Below are 22263 nucleotides of genomic sequence, written 5' to 3'. Positions count from 1 at the left end.
TGTGGAGGTCGGAGGAGAGTGCCCGGCACGGAACAGACCCTCCATAAACACCGACCATCACAAAACTCATTTCTCCAACGTCTCATCCTCCCCCACCGCCCGGCCTTTGCACATGTTGGCTTCTCTGCCCAGAGCCCCCTCTCCCGTCCCGCTCCCCACTGCCTGCTGGACATGGGTCTCCTCCTTCCACTCTCAGCCCTTCCTTGAGCTTTCGTCCCCGCATTCCAGACTCCGTCCCCCACACCCCCACATGGTACCCCACTGTGCGGCTTGTCCATCCCTACTGTCACATCCTGTTGACGTGTTTGTCTCCCCCCACTGTACCAGTGTACCCCCACTGTGCCCGGAGGAAATGCTCCCTAATTCATCCTGTGGTCCCTGCACCTAGCACGGGGCACGGCACTTCGTAGGTGTTGGATAAATGTTGGCTGGTGGAGAGATGGGTGAATGGACAAAGGAAGGAAAAGAACGGGTGCCTTCAAAGGTGAGGCTGGGTAAGCCAGATGGAGGGGGAGGCAGGAGGCCAAAGAGGCCATGACAGAGACCAAGGGCAGGGACCCAGAAGGGAGCGGCCTACGTATCCCAGAAGAGCCAGGGTCCGCCTGCCAGAGACTGGGAAACAGGCTGGCATGTTTGGGGCTCAGTCCCAGACCCCCAGCGACCCCGCCCACCCTCCGCTGCCCAGCACCGCCCACCCCCGCCCAGGCCCGGCCCGCGGCGCCTCACCAAGGACATCCTTCCTGTGCAGAAAGGACACTTTGCGCATGACGGCGATCCTTGTCTTCTCCAGCCCGTCCTTGGTCCCGCTCTTGGCGGCCTTCATGAGCTGGGTCATCTGAGCAAAGGCAGAGGGGCTCATCAGGGAAGCAGGGGGAGGCCCTGGGACACCTGTCACCAAGGGCCATCAGCCCCAGCCAGGCCTCCCAGCCAGGGCTACAAACACAGGGACCCTGGGGCCCACTGCCTCTGAGGAAGGTGGCAGCAGAGACCACGAAAGACAGCAGGCGGTGCCACCCGGAGACCTCCTGGTGAGATGGGCATTCGCCCCCCACCCGGGGGGGGGCGGAATCTCCCTGGAGGTACCCGCCTGGCTGGCAAGGGGAGGTCCTACCTAGATCTCCCCCCTTGGGAAAAACTACTTGGGAGAGTGTCAGACTAAGGACATGGGGAGACAGTGTGGACAGGCTGGAGGCCTGGAGTCGGAGGCCTGGTTCGAATCCCAGTCTCACCCCTTTCCAGCCACGTGATGCTGGACCAGACCCTTAACCTCACTGAGCCTCGGTTTCCTCCCTGAGACCTGCCAAGTCTGCAAGGACTAAACACACAGGGTCTGGGGAGGCAGGCTGAACCGTAAAACGAGCTGCACAAATATCCGAGCTTACTTTAGGGGCAGCTCAAAGGAAGGGGGCACCCTCATCCCATCTGCGGAAGCCCTGCCCCCCACACAACCAGGTTTCTTCCTGAGCCACTGCCCAGGACCGCAGGGGAGGCCACATCCACCTCGGAGCAGGATGCGGCTTCCCCTGGGCCTGAGGAGTTGAAGGCACCAGCGCAGAAAGCGAAGGCTTAGGCAGAGAAAGGCCCAGGCCAGGGAAGCAGCCCCCTGGGCCTGTGCACAGGCTGCTGTCCCCTCCCTCACTGCTCTGTCACCTCAGCCCCCAGCCCAGTCCTGGCATCTTCCCCAGCGCACAGCCAGGGCTGTCCAACAGAAGTTTTCACAAGGGTGGAAAACGGTAGCCACCTAACCTGATCTTTTTCCCCTTGGGAAAAATTACTTAGGGGAGTGAGAGCTGGCTGGTGCGCTGAGGACCCAAAGTTTCACTTATATTTAATTTTAATTAATTTAAATTTCTTTTTTCTTTTCGGATTTTTTTTTTTTTTTTTTTTTTTTTGATTTTTGGCTTCTCGGCTTTTTCTAGGGCCGCAACCTCCTGGGAATGGAGGTTCCCAGGCTAGGGGTCTAATCGGAGCTGTAGCCACCAGCCTATGCCACAGCCACAGCAATGCCAGATCTGAGCCATGTCTGTGACCTACACCACAGCTCACGGCAACGCCATATCCTTCACCCACTGAGCAAGGCCAGGGATCGAACCTACAACCTCATGGTTCCTAGTCGGATTCGTTAACACTGAGCCACAACGGGAACTCCTAATTTTAATTAATTTAAATTTAAAGAGCCAAAGCTATCATAATGGACAGCACAGCTCTAGGAAAACCCTCTCTTTCCTGCTGTTCTCCACTGAAGGTGGGGAGCAGGCATTTGGGGGGTGCTTGGTCTCACTGTCAACTTCCTCCTGCCCCCAGCATAAGGGTCCTGGCACTTCTCAAGGGTCTGGGCCGGGAGGGCTTGCGGAACCCCCAGTGGGCGCTGAGGCTGGAGGCAGGGTGATAGTTTTTCAGGAAGAAAGCTGACTTTCTGGAAACAACCACCAGCCAGCAGAGGGGGTGGGGGGATGGGAAGGGAAGTCCCCCCCCGGCCCTGCATCTAAATGGTACAATCCAGAGCCGGGGTTTTTGGGCTTTCAGAGAGAAGTGTGAGAATATCACAAACGCTTGTGAGAATCTAACAAGAGGGACAGCTGTCGACCCCAGAAGCTGTACAAAGATGCTCAATCTCCCCCCGAGGGGGCAGGGGTCACAATCCCCTGATGGGAAACCTCTGTCCTGGAGCCCAGGTCCTGTCCCAACAGAAAGCAGTTGGGGGAGCCGACCTGGGAACCCCGAAAGTGGACTTTGGGGGAACCATCAGAGGTCCCATTCAGGCTAAAGAGAGCAACAGGTGAGCACTTGGAAAGGGGTCCCAGAATCAACCATCTTCACTGCACAGAAGCTGGGGCCTGACCTAGGGGCCGACTTAGGGGCCAGGCTGGGAAAAGCACCCTGCTCTCGGACACCCCCCTACGTGCTCCCAGCATTCTCTGGGTCTCAGCTTCCTGAACAGTTAAATGTGACCCCAGCCCCCAGTTACAGGCCTTTCAGAGGGTGTCTGTATAAGGGCCCCACAACCTATAAAAGGCTTCTCAGTCTCCTCCAGAGAGGCCTCCAGTTCTGATGAAATGGGCAGGGCTACAGGACAGAGGGTGTGCAGGCTCGCGCAGACCCAGGCTTAAACCCCCAGCTCTGCTGCTGACCGCTGGTGTGACACCCAGCCAGTAACTTCTCCTGCCGGCCTCACCAATACTAAAGGACAGTGGCCTCCCAGGCGTCCCAGGGGAAGAATGGTCAGGCACTCAAATAATAACCGTCAGCCACTGTGCAATTAGGCCGTGCCCAGCGCAGCACCAAGCACCTTACAGATCGGAGCTCGCGCCCACCCTGGGGGCTGGTACTGTTCATGCCACCATCTCACAGGCAAGGAAACCGAAGCTCAGAGAGGTCAAGCGGCTTGCCCAGGATGACAGAGCGAGGGAGAGATAGGACTGGGGTTCAAATCCAGACCCGCAGGCCTCCCAAGCCCACAGCACACAGGAGGTGCTTAATGAATGGCAACTACTGCTGTAACACCAGCTTATGCAAAGTGGGAGTCCCATTTAAGAAGGCACTGCGGTTTCTCCTACTGGCATCCTTACCCCAGATCTCTCCAAACGGCTCAGTGGGGAGAAAAGTCCAATGTCACCAACAGTCATATTTTTCCAAGTATAACCTAAACCCACCAGCCACAGTTATCAAATTCGCAGATTCCTGGGTCTTGACCCAGACCTGCAGCATCAGCCTCTTGGGGGATGGAGCTCAAGAATCTGCATTTTTCAAATCACCCAGGTGCTTCTGAGGGCCCTGAGGTTTGGAAGCCCACCCAGGAATCTGGAGGGGAGGTGGACACTCACAGCATGCGGAAGTTCTCAGGCCAGGGTTCGAAACCCCGCCACTGCAGTAACCCGAGTCACAGCAGTGACAACACCGGATCCTTAAACCACTGAGCCCTGAGTTAACTCCCATCAGGAATTTTTATAAGAGTTAAGGTGTCAGTCACTGAGGGTGAGGAGAAAGAGAGGTGGGGACGGGCGCAGGAGCAGCCAGCATGTGGCGCTGCCCAGTGCAGCAGGTGCAGGATGTGGCCGGGTTCTGGGTTCCAGGGCAGCCCCGGGACTCAGCCCCACCCTCGGCGGCCCCAGAAGCAGCAGGAAAGGCCCCCGGGAGCCCCCAGGACTTAGGGGGACAGACAATACCTTACAATCGTACTTGTGCTTCAGCTCCTGCATGTCTCTCCCCCCAACTCTTAAAGCCAAGATGTCTCTCTTAGTCCTGGCGTATCTCTCCTTTAGCCTAGTCAGGTCTGGAGAAAGCTGGAGCCCCCAAGCAGCCAGGCAGAAGGAGAGCAGGTGAGAGGAGCAGGCGGGGCAGGCAGGAGACAAAACACGGGCAACAGAGGAAAAAGGAGACTCAGGTAAGGTGGCAGATGGACAACTCGGGGCAAGCGGGGGACTGGGGACCTGGGGGCGACCAGGCTCCTGCCTGGAATCAGCTCCAACAGCTTCCAGCCCCTATGTGCCAGGCAGCCAGGGGCTGGGTCTCTGAAGCTGTAGGGGAGGAGGGGTGGGAGGGCAACGGCCCAGGCCCCCCTCCCAGGGAAGGGGTACAGTGCTAGTCATCTCCCCATCCCGGGGGCCCAGCAAGGGGCTTGTGACATAGGAGGCTCTCAGCAAGTTAGTGAGACAGATGGACGGCAGGTGCACGGATGGATGGAATGGGTGGGCAAGAGGATAAAGGGATGAGTGGGCGAATGCACAGAATGGAGAGAAGGATGGCTGGACAGATGGAAGGACCATGGCCAGATTGGTAGATGAACAGGCTCATGGATGGGTGGATGGTGGGTGAGCAAATGGATACATTTACTTGGATGACCAGAGAGCTGGGCAAATGGGTAGAGGGAGGAACAGTCAGATGAATGAGTAAAAACACGGATGGACTAGCAGACAGACGAAAGCAGTGCTATGCTGGTAATTAATCATCTTGTGGTTCTCCAGGAAAAAGCGTCCTGCTCTGTAGTATTTCCACGGTGTGAACTCGCCCACCATGGCCAATTCCAAAGTACCAGTAGGACATCACTGAGCAAGCGGCTGTGCGTGATTAGTTCTTGGGGTCTTGAGAGTGAGGATGAGCTGGCTCGGGCACACCACTAGAGGAGGGGTGGAAGAATAGAGGGAGGAATCGATGGAGGGAGGGATGGAGGCAGCTGGATGGGCGGCAGGGGGCTGCCTGGCTCACACACTCTGGGGGAAGATGGATGGGTGTACAGACAAACAGAGAGACATTCAAATGCATGAACCCTAGGCGCCGTAGTGACAGAACACCAAGACTGGGACCACTTGTAGGGAAGGGGACAAGTAGAGCGATCAAAAGGACGAGCTTGGAGGCAGATGCACCTGCCTCCAAAATACTGCTCCCTGCTTACTAGCTGGGTAAGGCTCTTTACCTCTCTGAGGGACAGCTTCCTCACTGGTAAAGTGGCCACAATAATAACTACTTCAGAGTATCACTGAAAAGGTTAAATGGACAAAGCACACGAGCCCAGGGCTTAGTGATGTTCAAAAGAAAAATGGAAGCCATTATTACGTTATCTTTCAAATAACAAGAGCTCAATATTTGTTGAGGAATGGACGGTTGAATGGATGGATGGATGGATATGGATGGATGGATGGATGGATGGATGGATGGAAGATCAGATGGACAAGGTATTTTTTCTTTTTTTTTTTTTTTCATCTTTTTAGGGCTGCACTCACGGCATATGGAGGTTCCCAGGCTAGGGGTCCAATCGGAGCTGTAAGCACCAGCCTACACCACAGCCACAGCAACACCAGACCCAAGCCATGTCTGTGACCTACACCACAGCTCCCGGCAATGCTGCATCCTTAACCCACTGAGAGAGGTCAGGGATCAAATCAGCATCCTCATGGATACTAGTCGGGTTTGTTAACCATTGAGCCACAACGGGAACTCCCGGACAAGGTATTTTCTTTCAAATCCTATGTGATGTTTAGTTGCGGCTCTACCACTCACTGCCTGAGTGGCCCTCACCACTTCACTTAACCTCTCTGAGCTTCTGTCGCTTAGGTTCTCTAATCAACAAAATGAGATTCTTAACGCAAATAATACCAACCGCTCTAGGGTATCAGGAACCATAAACGAAACCGCTGCATGAGCTGTACCACTCAGGCAAAGCATCACTATTGTTATGCAAAAAAGGAGCAGGACAGGGATCCTTTGGACAGGTACTTGGACTCCCCCAAAAATTGTAGTCCCGTTTCATCTATAAATAAGCTTGACACGACAAAATCCTAACTGCCCTGGGCCTCTGCCTCTCTCAGGATCAGAAGATCTAGGCCAGAGGTCAACTGCAGAATTGGTCAGATCAGAGTCAACAAGTTGAGGACAGAGCCATCACTGCTGCCCAGGCCATGGCCAGCTGGATCACAGTCGCCTTAATCATGAAGAGATCACAGTCAGAAAGTGGAAACGTGTGATACAGCCCATTCCACAGCTGGAAAAAAAAACACCTCCCATCGATCGTGGGTGGCAACCGGCAGGATCAGGCTCCTGCTTACATCTGGGTCAGGTGCTTCAGAGGAGCCCCTACGCAGACGCCTCAGTCACCTTCTTCAGCAAAAATCTGCCCACCGAGGGCTGGCTTCTCCAGACACCTGCAGGAGGGGCTCCACTAGTTCTCAGGAAGCTGCACAAGGTGTCAGGCCCCCATCAGACTCTAAGGACAGGACACAACACGTTCCCAGGCCCTGCTGCCCGATACCACGCAGCACACATAACACACAGCCAAGCAGTGGTGGCCCCAGAAACATGCAGGTGCTGCGGTACGAGGGGTGGGAGAAGGTGCAACCCAAGCAGCTCGGGAGGGCAGAGCCCCACAGGCCGGGCTCAGCGGGCTTTCCCGGGGGAAGGCACCCAAGGAAAGACCTCCCCTACTACCCCACCTCCCTGGAAGGCTGCTGTTTGGGAAGCAGGTGGGTCTGGGCCCATGGCCAGAGAGAAAGTCCTTATGGTTAGAAATTCTAAGATCTCCACCATATCATTTATCTGCTGAGGAAGAGTCCCAAGCCCCCAGCTTGAGAATGTGAAGGACACAGGTCCTCCAGCAGCCCCCAGGGACCCCAGCCCTGGGGTCAAGGTAAGGGGCCTGCCTAGTATTTCTCAGAGGGCTCTGTGGGCCCCTTGCATCCCCTGAGGACAGAGCACTGTTAAAAAGCAGATTGTGGGGTTCCCGCTGTGGCTCAGTAGGTTAGGGCCCGGACATTGTCTTTTTAAGGATGTAGGTTTCATCTCTGGCCTGGCTCACGGGGTTAAGGAGCTGGCATTGCTGTGGCTGTGGCTGTGGCATAGGCCCCAGCTGCAGCACTGATTCAAACCCTGGACTAGGTACTTCTGTATGCCACAGATGTGGCTGTAAAAAGGAAAAAAAAAAAAAAAAAAAAAAAACAGATTGCCAGGCCCCACCCAAACCCTGAACCTGGGAGTAAGGCCCTGGTATCTGCAATTTAACCTACTACACATGATCCTGATGCCCATCAAGCCCGAGAACCACAACGGGAGAGGCCCAGATCAGCTTCCCCTGCCTCCTGCCTAGAGAGGAGCCCATGGTTCCCTCTCAGTCCCCAGTAAGAAGGCAGGGGGCTGGGAAAGTGGCCGTGGGGAATTGGGAGGGACAGCCAGAGGCTGAGGACAGGGCTGATCCAGGCCTGGAGTCCCACCTGCTCACAGTCTTCAGAGCTGGGCTGGGACACACACGATCCTGCCCTCCTATGGAGAGGCTCCCCAGGGGGCGTGGTGGCTTCACAGTCAAGGCCCCCTCTTTCCCCTGACCTGGAACACATTGCCCCTTCCAAGTACAGAAGCAGGAAGGGGCTTGTTCCTGGGCTTTGCCTGGGCCATTCCTCCAAGTGCAGCCACCTTTTCCATCTCCCCTGGCTTCTGCACCCCAGCTCCCAACCCACCTCCTGGGATCAGGCCCATCAATCCCCCACCCCCACCGTGTCAGGCAGGCAGCCATAGGTACATGGGCCCAGGTTTACAAAAAGGCATTTATGTCTTTGTTTTTGGCTGTGGCCCTGGCATGTGGAAATTCCCAGGCCAGGGATCGAACCCATGCCCCGGCAGCAACCCAAGCCGCTGCAGTGACAACACCAGATTTCGAGCCCACTGCACTACAAGGGAATTGTATGTCTTCATTTCGGATAAATTGTTTCATACTCTGTGTCTCCTCCTGGGCCACAAAGGTTCCCGGAGCCTGGGTCGGGTCTTCCTGTTCCCATGTACCCCAGCCCACACCCTAAGACAGGGGTTGGGCACACGGTAGGTGTCACAGATGCTTAACTTTTTTGCTAGCAAGACATCAAGGCTATTTTCTGTGGGCCCACCCATGAGGGCCCAGACTCAAGGAGGCCAGGGTTCAGGAGAGACCTGTTCTGCCCCAGGGCTTCCTGGAGATTTGGGAAGCCTGTCTGTGTGAAGACTCTTAGCTGTGGGTGCTGCTCTGGCCTGCACCCCTTTCGAAGAGGGGATCCCCAAACTTTGAACGGGGCAAGAGGCACTTGGGAAACTTGGAGTTGGAGGCCCCCCCCCAAATCCAGCCCGGGCCTGGGGCCCCTGCCTAGCCCCTGCCCTGCCTGTAGGCAGGGCTCACTGACAGGTTGAGCCCACTTGCCTGTCTGTGTCTTCTCAAAAGGAACTTGAGAGGGACCCAGTCGCCTCCCATTAAATCCCACATCTCGGCATGGATAGACTCTGCCTTCAGATGGCTTCTACAGAACAGGGCAAGGCTGTCACAGAAAAGAAGGAACCAATCTTCCTCCTCTTGGCTTTCGTGGCTCCCGCCACGAAATCCGCAGAGTGAACTCTGTTTCAGGCAGAAACACAGGAAGCAACCATCGCATGGATGGCATTTTGAAAGGCTTGGAAAGACGCCTTCCAGGCAGCTCTGTCTCTGCCCGTCTACTCACTTCCCCAGGGCAGAGGGCTGTGGGGGTCTAAGATTGGTCTGAGAAGCATCCTGTAGGGCAGGGAGATCGGACTGACTTGACAGCCTGTTTTGCCAACTCTCATCAGTGGGCTGGGTCACCCAAGCACTGTGTTGAGGAGGATTCCAAATCTATGGGCTCCATCTGCCATAGGCCTGGCGTGGAGGCAGCACCTGTCCAGGCACTAACCACGCCCATGCTGAGCTGAGGGCTCTCCGCGGCCAATCAGCAATGCCGGTGGGTTACTGCCCCGTCTCGCGATTACTTCCGCCCCTTCTCGCTCCCCACACGTTCCTGGGAATCACCGCTGCTTCCAGGAGACTCTCAGGCCCGGCCCACGCGCTGCCCCACCCCACTTACAGGTGCCCTAGCTGGGGTGAGAGACGCCCCACCCCCTCACCTTGGGCTGGAAGGACACTCGGTGCTTGGTGGGCTCCACCTCCGGCTTGGCCTCCTCCGCGGAGTCCTCGCTGTAGCTCTCAAACTCGCTGGAGCTCCAGCCTAGGTCCTCCGCCTCCCGGGGCGCCCCGTCCCGGTGCACATCCTCGTAGAGCAGGTTCCTCTCCGCCCCTGCTGGCCAAGAGACGGGGCTGGTGAGCAGAGGCCCCGAGGCCAAGCCCACCAGGCTCAATTTCGGAACCCAAGCGGGCACGTAGGGGGGTGGGTCAGAGTGGACCTCCAGCTCCGCTTCCTCCTCCGAAAGAGGGAGGCAGTGAGAACACGACATCCACCTTGTAGAGGGGAGGACGTGGGAAATGCAGAAAAAGCTCAAGAAATGTGTCTGGCACACAACAGGCTCCATAACTTCCTCCACTATCAGAATCACTTTTCTGGGATCTGAGCGCTCTTTCTGGGCCTCTTTGGCATTTTTTAGTGGAAAAAACGAGACCAAGGAACAAGTCCTGACTCAGGTGCTCAGCTCTGGCCTCAGCATCCTCAGGGGTAAAATGGAGATGGTCCATTGAATGAGTCAATCCCTCACCCCAAATCTGAGTTTCCCGTCAGGGTCCAGGATGGTCCAGTAGGGGGCGCGCCGGGCCCAGCATCCTGGAGCGTTCCCTTTTCTTCCCCGGCCATACAGGAAATGCCTTGAACCAAAAACTGGGGGACAGAGGCCTGATAGTCCACTGGCCTGAAGGGACAGGTGACACCAGGACCAGGGACTCTTGGGGTCCTTGTCAAGTGGGGTTTGAGACCCTGCTTCCAGACAGATGTGGGAAAGACGCTCCCCCAGGCCCAGAAGACAGGGCTCCAGCTCTATCGCTGGATGCTCTCAGCACCCCCTTGACCCCTGGGCTGCACTTCCTGGGCTGATACCTGGAGAAAAACTGAACTGCAGGCCTCACTAATGTGAGGCCAGACTCCAAAAGGGCACGAAGGTGAAAATGCTTTTTTGTCAACACAGAAGAAATACGGCACTGGGAAGGATTTAAGAAAAAAAAATCTGCTCAGAAACCACACATGCTGAAGAGCAGAGAGCTGTGGTCAATCAGAGGCCTCTCTGCAAAATGGGGATGATAACAAGCCGAAAGGTGGAGTTAGATAAAATATACTTTAGCAAGGAGCCTGGCACATGGCAGGCGCTCAGCAAAGAGCAACTGATCCTGACTCGCGGGGGCTCTGGGTGGGCTCGGGTATCTCCACGCTGACCCAAAGCCTCCCCCTCCCCCGCACAGGAAGCTGGGTAGGGGAGAGGTCTGGGAAGATTGTCAGCCAAAGAGCAAAACAGACACACGGGGCTTAGCTGAAGGCTTGGATCCCAGAATTAGGAGGGAGCCCGAGGTTATTTTTAAGCAAAAGATGATACTGACTAACGTCTCCAGGGAACAGAGCAGCTGGTGACCAAGCTGTAACCTTTATAAGGCTGGGCTGATTGTCCTATGCCTGCAGCGGAGGCCCCGTGACCCAGGAGCCCAGTTTGGGGCTGCCCCCGAGGAAGAACCACACTACAAGCAGCATCTGCTTCTCCCGGCTTCCAAGGGGCATTGGCCCCGCCCACCCACATCTACATGCCGGATTCTCCCAGCAGCCCTCTGGGGCCAGCAGGGTGCAAATCATCACCCTCTCCTATTAGTCAAATGAGGAAACGATGCCCAGGGAAGACAGGTGTTGGCCCAAGGTCAGGCAGTGAGCAGGGAGGGGGCTCCATCCATTGTCTTCGATGAAGGCTCCACCATGCTCCTGATCCCCCGGGCTCCTCTCTCCAGTGGAGACAGGGTCACAGATTCCTGAGTCGGTGCCAACTCTTCAGCTTTCTTGGGCCTCAGAGCAGTCTGGTCCCTGCCCTCTGCCTCCCCTGCCTCCTGGGGGCCTGGCGCTTCCCTAATGCTCAAGATCACGGCCCCCTTTCAAAGCTCTTACCATCGCCCGCCCATGCTCTACATCAGTCATCTCCTGGCGTCCTCACAACCCCCAAGGAGAAAGCTATTATTGCCCAATTGGGCAGATGCCTTGACTGAGGCCTGAGGGATTAAGCAGAAGTCCTCTGGTGCAATCCTCCCCAAAGGCCTATGAGGTCAGAATGATAATCTGATTCCACATGAAGAAACCGAGGCCCAAAGCACAGAGAATCAGCAGCAGCCAGGATTTGAACCCAGGGCTGTGTGTGTCCACTGGCCCATGCTGCCTGCATCTCGGCGGAAAACCTCGTCACAGGCTGCACAGGTCAGTGCTGGGCCCCGGCAGGTATGACACTCCTAACAACAGCATCCTTGTGCCGTGCACCTGCTGAGGGCCGGCCACAGCCTCTGGGACCCAATCCTCCCACAGCTCTGAGAGTGGGGGGTCCTGGGGCAGGGGTTCTGGTCCTCAAATTGTAGGTGCAGAGCTGGCTCCCAGACCACCTGCTCTTGTCTGCCTCAGAGTAAACTGCAGGACATGCCAGACCCCACATCCTGAGGACACGATGGTGCCCAGTGCAGACTGTGGCCAAGTCTTCAGTGGTTGATTTGATTCAGATGGGAGAACAGCCCAAATGGGTCAAATGACAGCCTCAGGCTGCTCAGATCTACCAGCTCTGGGACCTGCATACAGCCGCCCGTTCCCACTCTCCTGGATTTGCATGAGCTACAAGCAGGAACAGGCCCAGGTCCATTCGGGGCTTGCCAGATAGATGCGTGTATCACTGGCCCACCACCCCTGTTCCTGGAACAGACATCAGGAGTGTCCCTCTGTGGGCCCTCAGATGGAGTCGTGTTGTCTGTGTGTCTCTCCCATTGGATTATACGCTGCCCCAGGATGGTCCTGGTCGCCCCTGTCAGACTGAGAACTCCTCAAAGGCAGGGGATGTTTCCTCTTCTAGATGGGGAGCCCCTAAAGGCAGGCAGAATAGTAGGAAAAGCAGAGTCAGGCAAATGTCTATTCCAGTTCTGGCTGTGTGATGTGGGGCTGGTGGCTTAACCTCTCTGATGTGACTGTCACCTGGAGCCATAAACCCTGCCCCATCACGGGGTCACTGAATAGGGGGAGCAAATGTGCTTCATCCATCATAAAATGCCACCCAAGTCCTTTGGGGGGTAGGGCACAGAGCATTGGACTTGGATTCAGAATGACCCAGATTGGAATCCCCCCTCTACAGTTTCCTCCTCTCAAGAATAAGGAAGTAAGACTCTAAGCGAAGTTTGGGGACAAAACATGAAGAGCAGCTGGCATAAGGTGTTCCAGCAAAGATGGCTCTGGCTGTGAAGGGACATGAACTAGCCCTCCTCCCTGGAGAGTCCCCCCTCCAGCCAGGTGAGTATGTGGGGCCCAGTTCCGGCAGGACTCACCCTCCCCGGCTCTGTTCCCCTCTGTGGCCACCACCTCCCCGCCCTCCCTGCTCACCGCGGGCCTCGCCCCAGAGCAGGGCCCAGGCCTCACCGGTCAGCTTTAATAAACTGTCCTTCTCAACAGCTCTGGGGCTCTTAAACCATTTTCAGGAGGAATGGAGACGGAGACGTGAAAGAGTGGCCTGGGGACCCACAGCCCAGGGTGCCCCTGCCCTGGACGCCCTAACCCCTCCCCAGCCCCAGCCCGGCCCCGCCCTCCGCGGTCTCCCGACGCTCCCGGGAAGAGCGCAGGGGTTTTTTAAAGCAAGAAGGCGGGGCCATGGACTGGGTGGGGCCACGGAAGACGCGCAAGGAAAGACCCTCCCCCGGCCCCGCCCCCCCGCCCCCCGGTCCGTCGGGAGAGAAACAAGGACGCCCGAAGGAGACTTTACCGGATTGATGAGCGTCCAGGTTCTCGCAGGGGACGTCGTCGTAAATCACATCTTCCTCCAGGGCGGGGAAAGTAAACCTCTCGACTGGGAGAGAAGGGAGAGGAGGAGAGCTCGAGCCCGGCTCTGGCGGCCCAGGCGGGAGGCGGCAGCCGGAGTGACACCAGGACTGCACCAGCTGGCGGCTCCCTCCCGCCCGCATCCCCGCGGCTCAGCTGGGCCAGCATCCTGCAGCCCAGCCCCTGGGGAGCCCCGGCCTGCCACTGCGCTCAGAGGACCGGGTTCCGCTGCCTCTTCTCGCCCTCCAGCCCCTCCAAGGCGCCCTCCCAGTGACCGAAGCACACTCCATCCGCCTCCCGGCCACCCGCAGGCCGGCCCATCTGGCCGATGGCACTTGCAGGGAGCATGAAGCAGACCCAGCATTTGTGCCCTGGGGCCCGGAAGCCTCTTCTATTGCCCAGGCCCCCACGACTACCCCAGAAGGAGCCAGCTCCTACCCACCCAGAGGTGGGGGAGGGCAAGATGGCTGTAGGGAGTACAGGAAATGTCCCGGTGTAGGGAAAAGGATTTGGAGAGTGGGGTGAAGGGGTGTCCCACAGAACTCAGCCAGCGGGGTCCTGATTGGTGAAACATTCAGCAAATGAGCACATGGCTCCCCTATCATTTTGCTGGGCAGGCTAGGAGCAGGGCAGAGCTCACAGCCTGCCCCTGTTAGCAGCTCCAGGGATGGAACATTTAATGAGCTGTTCCCCCCCCCCCCCCGCTCCGAAATTGTGCACCCAATCTCTGCCCCCTTTAGGGGCATGGAGCCCCTGCAGAGGTAGGGTTTGGAAAAGCAGTCCCCACCCTCAATGGGAGTCTGTCCTCACCTGCATAGGACCAGACTCTGAAGTCCCCACTGTCCTAATTGCATTGCTTCCTACGGTCCCAGGGCCCCCAGAGCCCAGTCAGATCTCCTCACCTGCCCACCCCACCCCTCCATGGATTCTGCCTCCCACACGGCTCTGAAACCTGCCCATCTCACTCCAGGTCCCTGGCTCCAGCCATCAGCCTCCCTCTCCTGGTCAGCCTCCAGCCCACCCACCTGTCTCAGAGCATCACCCCATCCCACAGTGACAGGACTGAAATGCACACATGGCCGCATGGCGCTCTCATGGCTTCCTAGGGCCTCTCGTGACTCCCTTTTGCCTTCAGGAAAGTGCAGCCTCCAAGGCCCCCCACACCCCAGGAGGAGCTGGGGAGAAGGCAGCCTCGCCTGGCCTGCTCACCCCTTGGGCCCTCCCTCCACCGCGCCCAGGTTGGCTGCTTCCCATGTGCCCGGCATCCCCTCGCCCTCGGGCTCCAGCACAGGCTCCCCCTCAGCCTGGCCACACTCACCCTGACCCCTGCTCCTTCACTCTCTGCCTTCAGGACTCCTGGGCTCTCCTAATCCCCCCCAACCCAGCACCTGTGGTATCTGCCTGCCTGTGTGTCTGGTTTAGCTCCCAGAGGGACCCCATCTTGGTCACCAGGGTACACCCACCACCAGATCACCTTCGGAAGTACTGAGGGGACAGAGGAACAGCTGAATGCATGACCTACTCCTGGGCCACAGATCTCATCAAGTGACAAAGGGGGCCACTCTCAAGGGTGGGCAATGGCCGAGTCACCTCATAGCAGCCACCAAGCCCACAGCAGCCATGCAACAAGGACGAGCCCTTGGCTTGCATGAGCCCCCATCAGCTCTGGGCCCCATCCTGGCACCACCCTCCTGGGGCTGAGACCTGGGGTCTGGGCACTCACTGCGACGGGAGCTCTTCCGCCTCCAGCTGCAGCGATGGACCCCGGAGAAAGCTGCATCCACGGCCTCCCCATTGCTCAGCACAACTGGCGCCCTGTGGGCCAAGAAACGGGCCCAGTGAGCAGGGAGGACAGGACAGCTGATGCCTTGAAGCCACAGGCAGCCCCTCACCAGGTGACAGGGCCACTGGTCCCTGAGGCCATGGGTCAGAGGGCTGAGGAGGCCACGTCTGGGCTGGCCTTGGACAAGCCTCTTCTCTCTCGGTTCCCTCACCTTTAGAAGAGGCTGTAAGGCCAGCCTGCTGCTTTACACGCGCATAAAGGTCAAACGTATTCTCAGGGGCTCCCCAGGCAAGGGCACCCCTTCTCCAGAGCAGACTCAGCGGGACTCGCCATCTCCCCATTATCCCATGTGCAAAATGGAGGCCAGGGCTGGGGGTTCCTGCCTGAGAAACAGGCCATAGAGCCTCACAAGACCATGCCCGGAGGGCAAGCTTATTCCCCACACACACTCGAGGATAAGCTGGATTCAGAGATGTGCTTCCCAGGAGCAGAGGAGCAAAGGGAAAGCAGGGGGCAAAGAGTGGACACACCTTCACCGAGTGGCCACGTGAGCATCGCCGGTGACATCACACGGGCATCACGTACCCCTGGAGTGATGCAGCAAGAAGGGTGCTCACCCCTGTGGGATTCTTACCCCAAACCCACAATGCCAGGCTCATCATGAGAAAGACACCAACAAACCCAGATTACAGGACAGCTATAAAAGCCCTGCCCATGACTCCTCAATGCTCTCGAGATCCTGAAACACAAGAGAAGTCTAGAAACTGTCACAGGGCAGAGCAAAGTAAATGACAACTGAATGCCACGTGGGTCCTGGATGGGAACCCCACACAGAAAAGGGACATAAGCAGAAAAACCGGAGCAATCCCGATACGGTCAGGAGTTCCGAGGATGGCAATGTACTAGTGCTGGTTTCCGAGTTTTGACGAACATCCTGTGGTCATGTGAGATGTTAACAATGGGAAAACGGGGTGAGGGGTATATGAAACTCCGTGCTACCTTAAAACTATCCCGAAGCAAAAGGTTTTTTGTTTGATCTTTTAAAAATCCACTCAAAGAAAAAGAGGCCACATCTGCCAAGCCAGAGGGTAGAGGCCTTCAACTCTCCAAGGCAGCAGCCACCATTGCCAAGAATTGACTTGAACTTGCCAGCACCCAAGCCCTTGGAGGAGGGGGAGGAGGGGGGGGAGATGACAACCAGGGAGAGCGGAGGGAGGAGAGGGGGGCGGGGAACACCCCCTGTGAGGGCCCTCTGCCTCCCCTCCCCAGGAACACTGACAGGCAGATCCTGGAATCCCTCCCGCTCGGCAGGTGGCAGGGAAGAGGCACCTGCCCAAGATCACACGATCTGTGAGTGGCAGAGCCGGAGGGTGATGCCAGCTCTTGGGCCCCAAAGCTGGGCTCTTCCAATTGCATCTCAGGTCACAGAGCATGGACGGCTGTGACAATGGAATCCTGCTAGTCCGTGCCGCCCAGTGCGCCATGTGTCGCTATGGGGCACTTGGAAGGTGGCTAGTGGAACAGGTGGCTAAGGAACTTAATTTCTCATTTTATTTCATTTTAAGTAATTTAATTTTAACTAGCCACGTGTGGCTGGTGGCCCCCATACAGGTCAAGTGCTTGTCACTACCGGAGAAGCCAGTCTCAGCTCCAGTTTTACTGCCAGAAGTCAGCCATGCCACCTGAGGGCGAGGGGCACATTTCAGTCCTGGGATAAGGCTTTCCATCAACGGCAAGTAAAGGCCAAGAGGGCTCGTCTGGACCAGGAGGGAGCTGCCTGAGTCCTCTTCACGTTTCCCTGAGCCATGATGTCGTCAAGATGCTTGAGTCCTGCCACTCAGAAATGCTCAAACAGGAGTTCCTGTCGTGGCTCAGTGGTTAACGAATCCGACTAGGAACCATGAGGTTGCGGTGCGACTCCTGGCCTTGCTCAGTGGTTAAGGATCCGGCATTGCCATGAGCTGTGGTGTTAGGTTGCAGGTGCAGCTGGGATCCTGAGTTGCTGTGGCTCTGGCATAGGCCAGCGACTACAGCTCTGATTAGACCCCTAGCCTGGGAATCTCCATATGCCGCAGGTACAGCCTTAGAAAAGACAAAAAGACCAAAAAAAAAAAAAAAAAGAAAAGAAAAGAAAAGAAAAGAAATGCTCAAACAGGACCAAACAATTCTATGAGAGCCTGGCAGGGTTTGGTTTGAAAATTGGCTTTGCTCTATGTTACTCATGCAATTGGTGACCATCACAAAGCACCTGCCAGGCGCTGCTTGATGTGCTTTACCTGTATTTGCATATTTCATTTCACAAGAGCACATGCGGGACAGGCATCGTCATCCTCATTTACAGATGGGAAAACTGAGGCTCACAGAGCCTTGATTACTCTTCCGGAAGGCACTCAGTTCATCAGAGAGGGGCCTGGGGTTTGAAGCCCAGGCTCTCCACCTACAAAGTCTGTGTTCCTCAGGGAAGCTACATTCAAACATTCACCAACGTCAGAGACTCGCTGTGTCACAAGGTCCCTGAACCTTGCTTGACTACTTAGCTACCTGTTTTTTTTTGGGGGGGGGTGTTTTTTTGTTTTGTTTTGTTTTTTGTTTTTTGCTTTTCAGGGCCACACCTGCAGCATATGGAGGTTCCCAGGCTAGGGGTCTAATCGGAGCTGCAGCCGCCGGCCTATGCCACAGCCACAGCAACGCCAGACCCAAGCCACATCTGCAAACCTACACCACAGTCCTTAACCCACCGAATGAGGCCAAGGATCGAAGCCACAACCTCATGGATCCTAGTCAGGTTCTTTAACCACTGAGCCATGAAGGGAACACCTGTTTCTTTTTGCCACCTGTTTTTTAAAAAAGAGAGAAAGAGCACTCGGCATAGAGTCAGAGACACAAGTTCAAGTCTCCACCCAAGAGAAACCCTAACACCCAGTTCCAAGGCTGCAGTGCATCTCAACCAGAGGACACCCGAGAAGGCCCTGGGTAATCTCTAAAGGTGGCATTGAGGCGGAGTGGGTATTTTGGGGTGAGGTCAGACAGCTTTAGAAGGGATCTGGAAATACTTTATGACACACTAAAAGCCAGGGTGGGGCTGAAAATATAAGCCTCTAGTTTGCACCTTACCAAAATACAATGAACTTATTTTTTCATTTTAAGTAGTTTAATTTTAAATATCCACATGTGGCCAGCTCCCCCACCCCCACCCCGCCCCACCCCTGAAACAGAACAGTGCAGGTCTAAGCCACGAGCACTGCTGGAGAAGCCAAACTGGGCTCCTGCTTCCACGGAACAGCTGCCCAGTTACTCTTTCTGGCCTCTTGGGAGGGGGCGCTGGGGTCACAGAGCAGAGCAAAGTCACCTTCATGCCTCCATGGCTGAGGCAAACAAAGAGACCAGGAGCTCCAAGGGAGGGAAGGCCAGTGCCTGTGGGTGGACGGGTCTCCCCAGGCTTGGCTGGAGACCACCGCCACCCCACCTGCACTTTGCAGGCATCTACGCTGCGCCCAGCACCATGCAAAATGCTCAAAGACAAGTGTGTGTCTTATGACCATTTTACAGATGGGGCTCAGAACGGGCAAGCGGCAGGCTCTGCGGCAAGTGGCAAAGCTGCAGTCTGCCTGCAAAGCCTTCTCCTGACACCAGCTCTGCTGCTCCACACTGGGGCCAGCATTCTCCATGCAGAAGGGAAGGGGAAGAGCCTCCCAGGCAAGGGAAGGGGCAAGCGTGGCAAGAAATGAGGCTGGGGGTGCCTCCTCCCTCCCTGGCCCTCCTGCTCAGGCCACGAACCCACCCTGCACCCACCCAGGGGCGGCCTCTCCCAGCTGCTGCCTGGCTGGAAAGTCTCATTCTCCCCGGGAGCAGACACTCCTTCTGGGGCCTCCCCGAAGATTTCAGATAATAAAAGAGCCATTAAAAAGCAATAAAAGGCCAATGATCTCACCCTTATCTGAGCTTCCTGCACTTCTAATGCCTCTCGGCTTGCACAGGAGCGAAAGGCCAGCCACTTAAATGACACTACTCTTACAAGGTGAGGTCACCGCCACCGTCACAGGAAGAAAAGGAGCCGAAGGACAGAAATCGGGGAGGCTGGGTGAAAAAGAGGACGCAGGGAGGACAACAGATTTCTCCCAGGTCCCCGAGGACAGTGTTCGCTGACCAGACTTAGGTCAAGTATACCAGGAAGCCACCAAGGAGCTCGAGGCACCTTCTGCACCCATCACCTCTCTCTCCAGGAACAAGCCAGGGACGAGAAGGGAGTGGGTGCCCTGTGACTCCGACCCGCGGGAGGGGAAGGGCCCAAGCATTGGTGTTTGTAAAGCTCCCCACTGTCTCCAAGGTGCAGCCAGGGTTGAGAACCGGGGATCACGGGCTTAGGGTGGGAAGAGACACACGCTCCAGAGCCAACAGGTCTGGGATAAGACGGCAGCTCTGCCACTTGGCTGCGGACCAGGACAGTGGCCTGATGTCCTGGAGCTGCTGTGGAACATGGAGAATAATCACTCCTCTTCCTGTTGTGCAGATTAAATGAGATAACACAGGTAAAGGACTTAGTGACTCTCGATGCCTCGGTTTCCACATCTGTGAAATGGGGAACAACAGCTCCCTCTTGGGGTTCCGGGAAGGAGGAAATAAAGAAGAATTGTAAAATTCTTAGCAGAGGGTCTGGTACATGATAAATCCCTGGAGTGCACGGCTTCCCATCCCCCCCTTCCCCTCCACCCCTTCTACAATTACAAGGTCCCTGCATGCATAGCGCCTCGCCACCCCTCACGGGCAGAAGTGTTCCGGGCCCCAGTCCATTTGTCCTGAGCCACCTCCCATGAGGTCACAAATCCACTTACTGAAGGAGCAGAGTGGTGAGGAGCCCCTGGGGAAATCTGAGGAGGGGCCCCTGACCCGGCATCCTTAACCCAGTTCTCCACAGAGAGCAAGCATCGAGGCCCAACATCAGGAGCCTGGCCCCTCAGCCACAGACACGGATCCAGGCCCCGCCTTGACTTTCGGCTCCACGGTGCACGCACCTCACCCCGACATCTCAAGGGCCCCCAGCTCAGTGGTCAGACCCTGGACAGACACTGCTCCCCCAGCAATAACTTATCAAGAGCCGTGTAAGGTTCCCATGGGAAAATGCTCTCTATACATGATTCAGTCAAAAGGCGAGCCAGGAAACAGCATATGCAATAAAACCACAGCTCTGAAAAAAATGTATACATATGTATTTTACATATATGCAAGGGAGCTGGGCAGGAACACACCGGGGCAGAAGTAAAGGTTGCTTTTAGTCTATCCTTTTTTGTACTTTTCAATTCTTCTCAGATAAACATGCATGACTACTGCCAAAAAAAGAAACCATGAGTGAAAAGCAGAAGGAAAACATATCCCAGGAAATGTTGAGCAATGGATTGGCCAGCACGGGGTCTCTTGTGCCCTGGAGTCCCGCTCCAGACAGACCCACAGCCTTTGGGGCCAGTGACAAAGAGCAGCTGGCTGGCAGAGCATCTGGTCCTCCCGTCTCATGCAGCCTCCGTGTTACGGGACGAAACGGAAGGGTGGGATGATCAGATAACAACCAAGCCTCAGGTCATGGAGCCAATATGGAAGGGGGGCAGGATCCAAACCAGATCTGCGCGGCAGAGCGGAGGCCAGAGGTTAGAACACTGGGCCTGCAAGCCGACTGGGTTCAAGCCTGCCTCTGCCTCATCTCAGCTCTGTGACCTGAGGCTGATGACGTAGCCTCTGGGCACCTGCTTCGGCCCCTGTAAAATGGGGATTACAGTAGCGCCCACCAGTGAGTGTCTGGAGGATGGATGAGATGAGGCAGGTGAGGCTCTGCGAGCAGAGCCTGGTGAATTCTAAGTGCAGAATACGTGCAGGCCGTTATCATCTGGCCAGAGCCCACACACCCAGGTGCAGAATGGCAGCCCCCAGGAGGGCAGGGACGGTCCACTAGGTCTCTGCGATGCCAGGCACGTTGCAGACACTCAGTGAAGATGGGCAGGACAGAAGGATGGAAGGCAGAAGAAGGGCAGGGAGGCCAGAACGCTGGCCTGGATGGGAGGGGGCTGCTGAGGAAGAACAAGCAGAGCCCCGCCTTCCGGCTTTGAGCCCAAGGGCCTCCATGTGCCACCCAGCCCCCGGGACCAGTGCCTGCTCCTCTCTGGGTCTGCACAACAGGATCCATAGTAATTCTTTCTTTCCAGGGCTGCTGGGTGAGTCTCCAGCCTCTAGAAGCAGCCTTGGTTCAGGGGCCTCCTCCGTCGTCAAAGCCAACCTCGCAGCATCTTTCGATCCCTCTCTGACTCTGCCCCACCCCTTATCAGGGTTCTTATGATTCTAATGGGCCTGCTGGGATAATCCAGAATCATCTCCCCATCTCCAGACCCTCACCTCCATCCCACCTGGACAAGGTAATACATTCACAGGTTCTGGGGATTTGGACATGGAAATCTTTTTTGGGGGGGGAATTAATCTGCCCAGTCAGTCATGCATCAAAATGAGAAGCGTGTGGCAAGGACTACATAAACTGTAAAGTCCATGCACACATAAACTATGAGTATCTCACCCTCTTTGTGCCAGATACTGAGAATGAAGATGCATAAGGCAGAGACCTGTCACTGTGAGGATCCGGGGGTGGACTTGGCACATTCCTGAAGGGGGATTCAGTGTAATGAATGCAAACCTCTGTACCTTTTTCAGGCCACAGGCTGTGTGGTCTTCACACAGAGTACTCAAAGGGTCTGTGTGATCTGAAGGCCATGGCTCCCCCATGGAAACCCCTTGTAAGCAGGGGTGGAAAAGAGAAAAAAGAAGAACAAAAATAGGAGTTCCTTTAGTGGCTCAGTGGTTAACAAACCCGACTAGGATCCATGAGGATTTGGGTTCAATCCGTGACCTCGTTCAGTGGGTCAGACATCCAGGACTGCCGTGAGCTATGGTGTAGGTCGCAGATGCAGCTCGGATCCCATGTTGCTGTGGCTATGGTGTAAGTCAGCAGCCGTAGCTCCAGTTCGACCCCTAGCCTGGGAACCTCCGTATGCCGCAGGTGCAGCCCTAAAAAAGAAAAAAAAATAGATGCAGAAGAACAAAAATAGCTCTTCTAATTTAGCTAAGGGGCCAGAGAGAGGTCTTTAATGGAAAAAGGGGCCTGGTCCCCTTAACCCTCCCACGAGGGACTCCACTACAGGGAAAAGCTGGTCTCCACCATCCTCAGGTCCCACTCACACCCTGCAGGACAGGACACGGGAGGCTATGAATGCTCTGGATCTGGGG

The 22263-nt window shown here is 56.2% G+C and overlaps 1 protein-coding gene and 1 long non-coding RNA gene across 50 annotated transcripts in view; one reads left to right on the top strand and one right to left on the bottom strand.

Annotated features, from left to right (window-relative positions):
* ARHGEF10L (Rho guanine nucleotide exchange factor 10 like) overlaps positions 1-22263 on the bottom strand; it is a 165342-nt gene that overhangs the window by 74871 nt on the left and 68208 nt on the right. For 19 of the 49 annotated variants that reach the window (XM_084963055.1, XM_084963037.1, XM_021095452.2 and 16 more), the window contains 4 exons: positions 14944-15035; positions 13165-13248; positions 9367-9536; positions 727-835 (listed from right to left, as the gene is read on the bottom strand). In XM_084963055.1, the coding sequence (XP_084819181.1) occupies positions 727-835; positions 9367-9536; positions 13165-13248; positions 14944-15035 (455 nt within the window). Of the gene's footprint in view, positions 1-726; positions 836-4166; positions 4284-5032; positions 5117-9366; positions 9540-13164; positions 13249-14943; positions 15036-22263 lie in introns of all 49 variants that reach the window. The other 30 variants (XM_084963031.1, XM_084963044.1, XM_084963035.1 and 27 more) reach the window with 5 other exon arrangements.
* LOC146402581 (uncharacterized) lies at positions 16552-22036 on the top strand. Its single transcript, XR_014807160.1, has 2 exons — positions 16552-16908; positions 17806-22036. It is a non-coding gene; the product is annotated as an uncharacterized LOC146402581 (long non-coding RNA).

Source organism: Sus scrofa, chromosome 6 (genome assembly GCF_054392235.1).
Source record: "Sus scrofa isolate SSC_HxYL_T2T_F1_AM1 chromosome 6, Sscrofa_HxYL_maternal_Yorkshire_Landrace_v2.0, whole genome shotgun sequence".
Taxonomy (NCBI): domain Eukaryota; kingdom Metazoa; phylum Chordata; class Mammalia; order Artiodactyla; family Suidae; genus Sus; species Sus scrofa.
The sequence above is the reverse complement of the archived record's forward strand: the minus strand, read 5'-3'. Positions and strand labels throughout refer to the sequence as shown.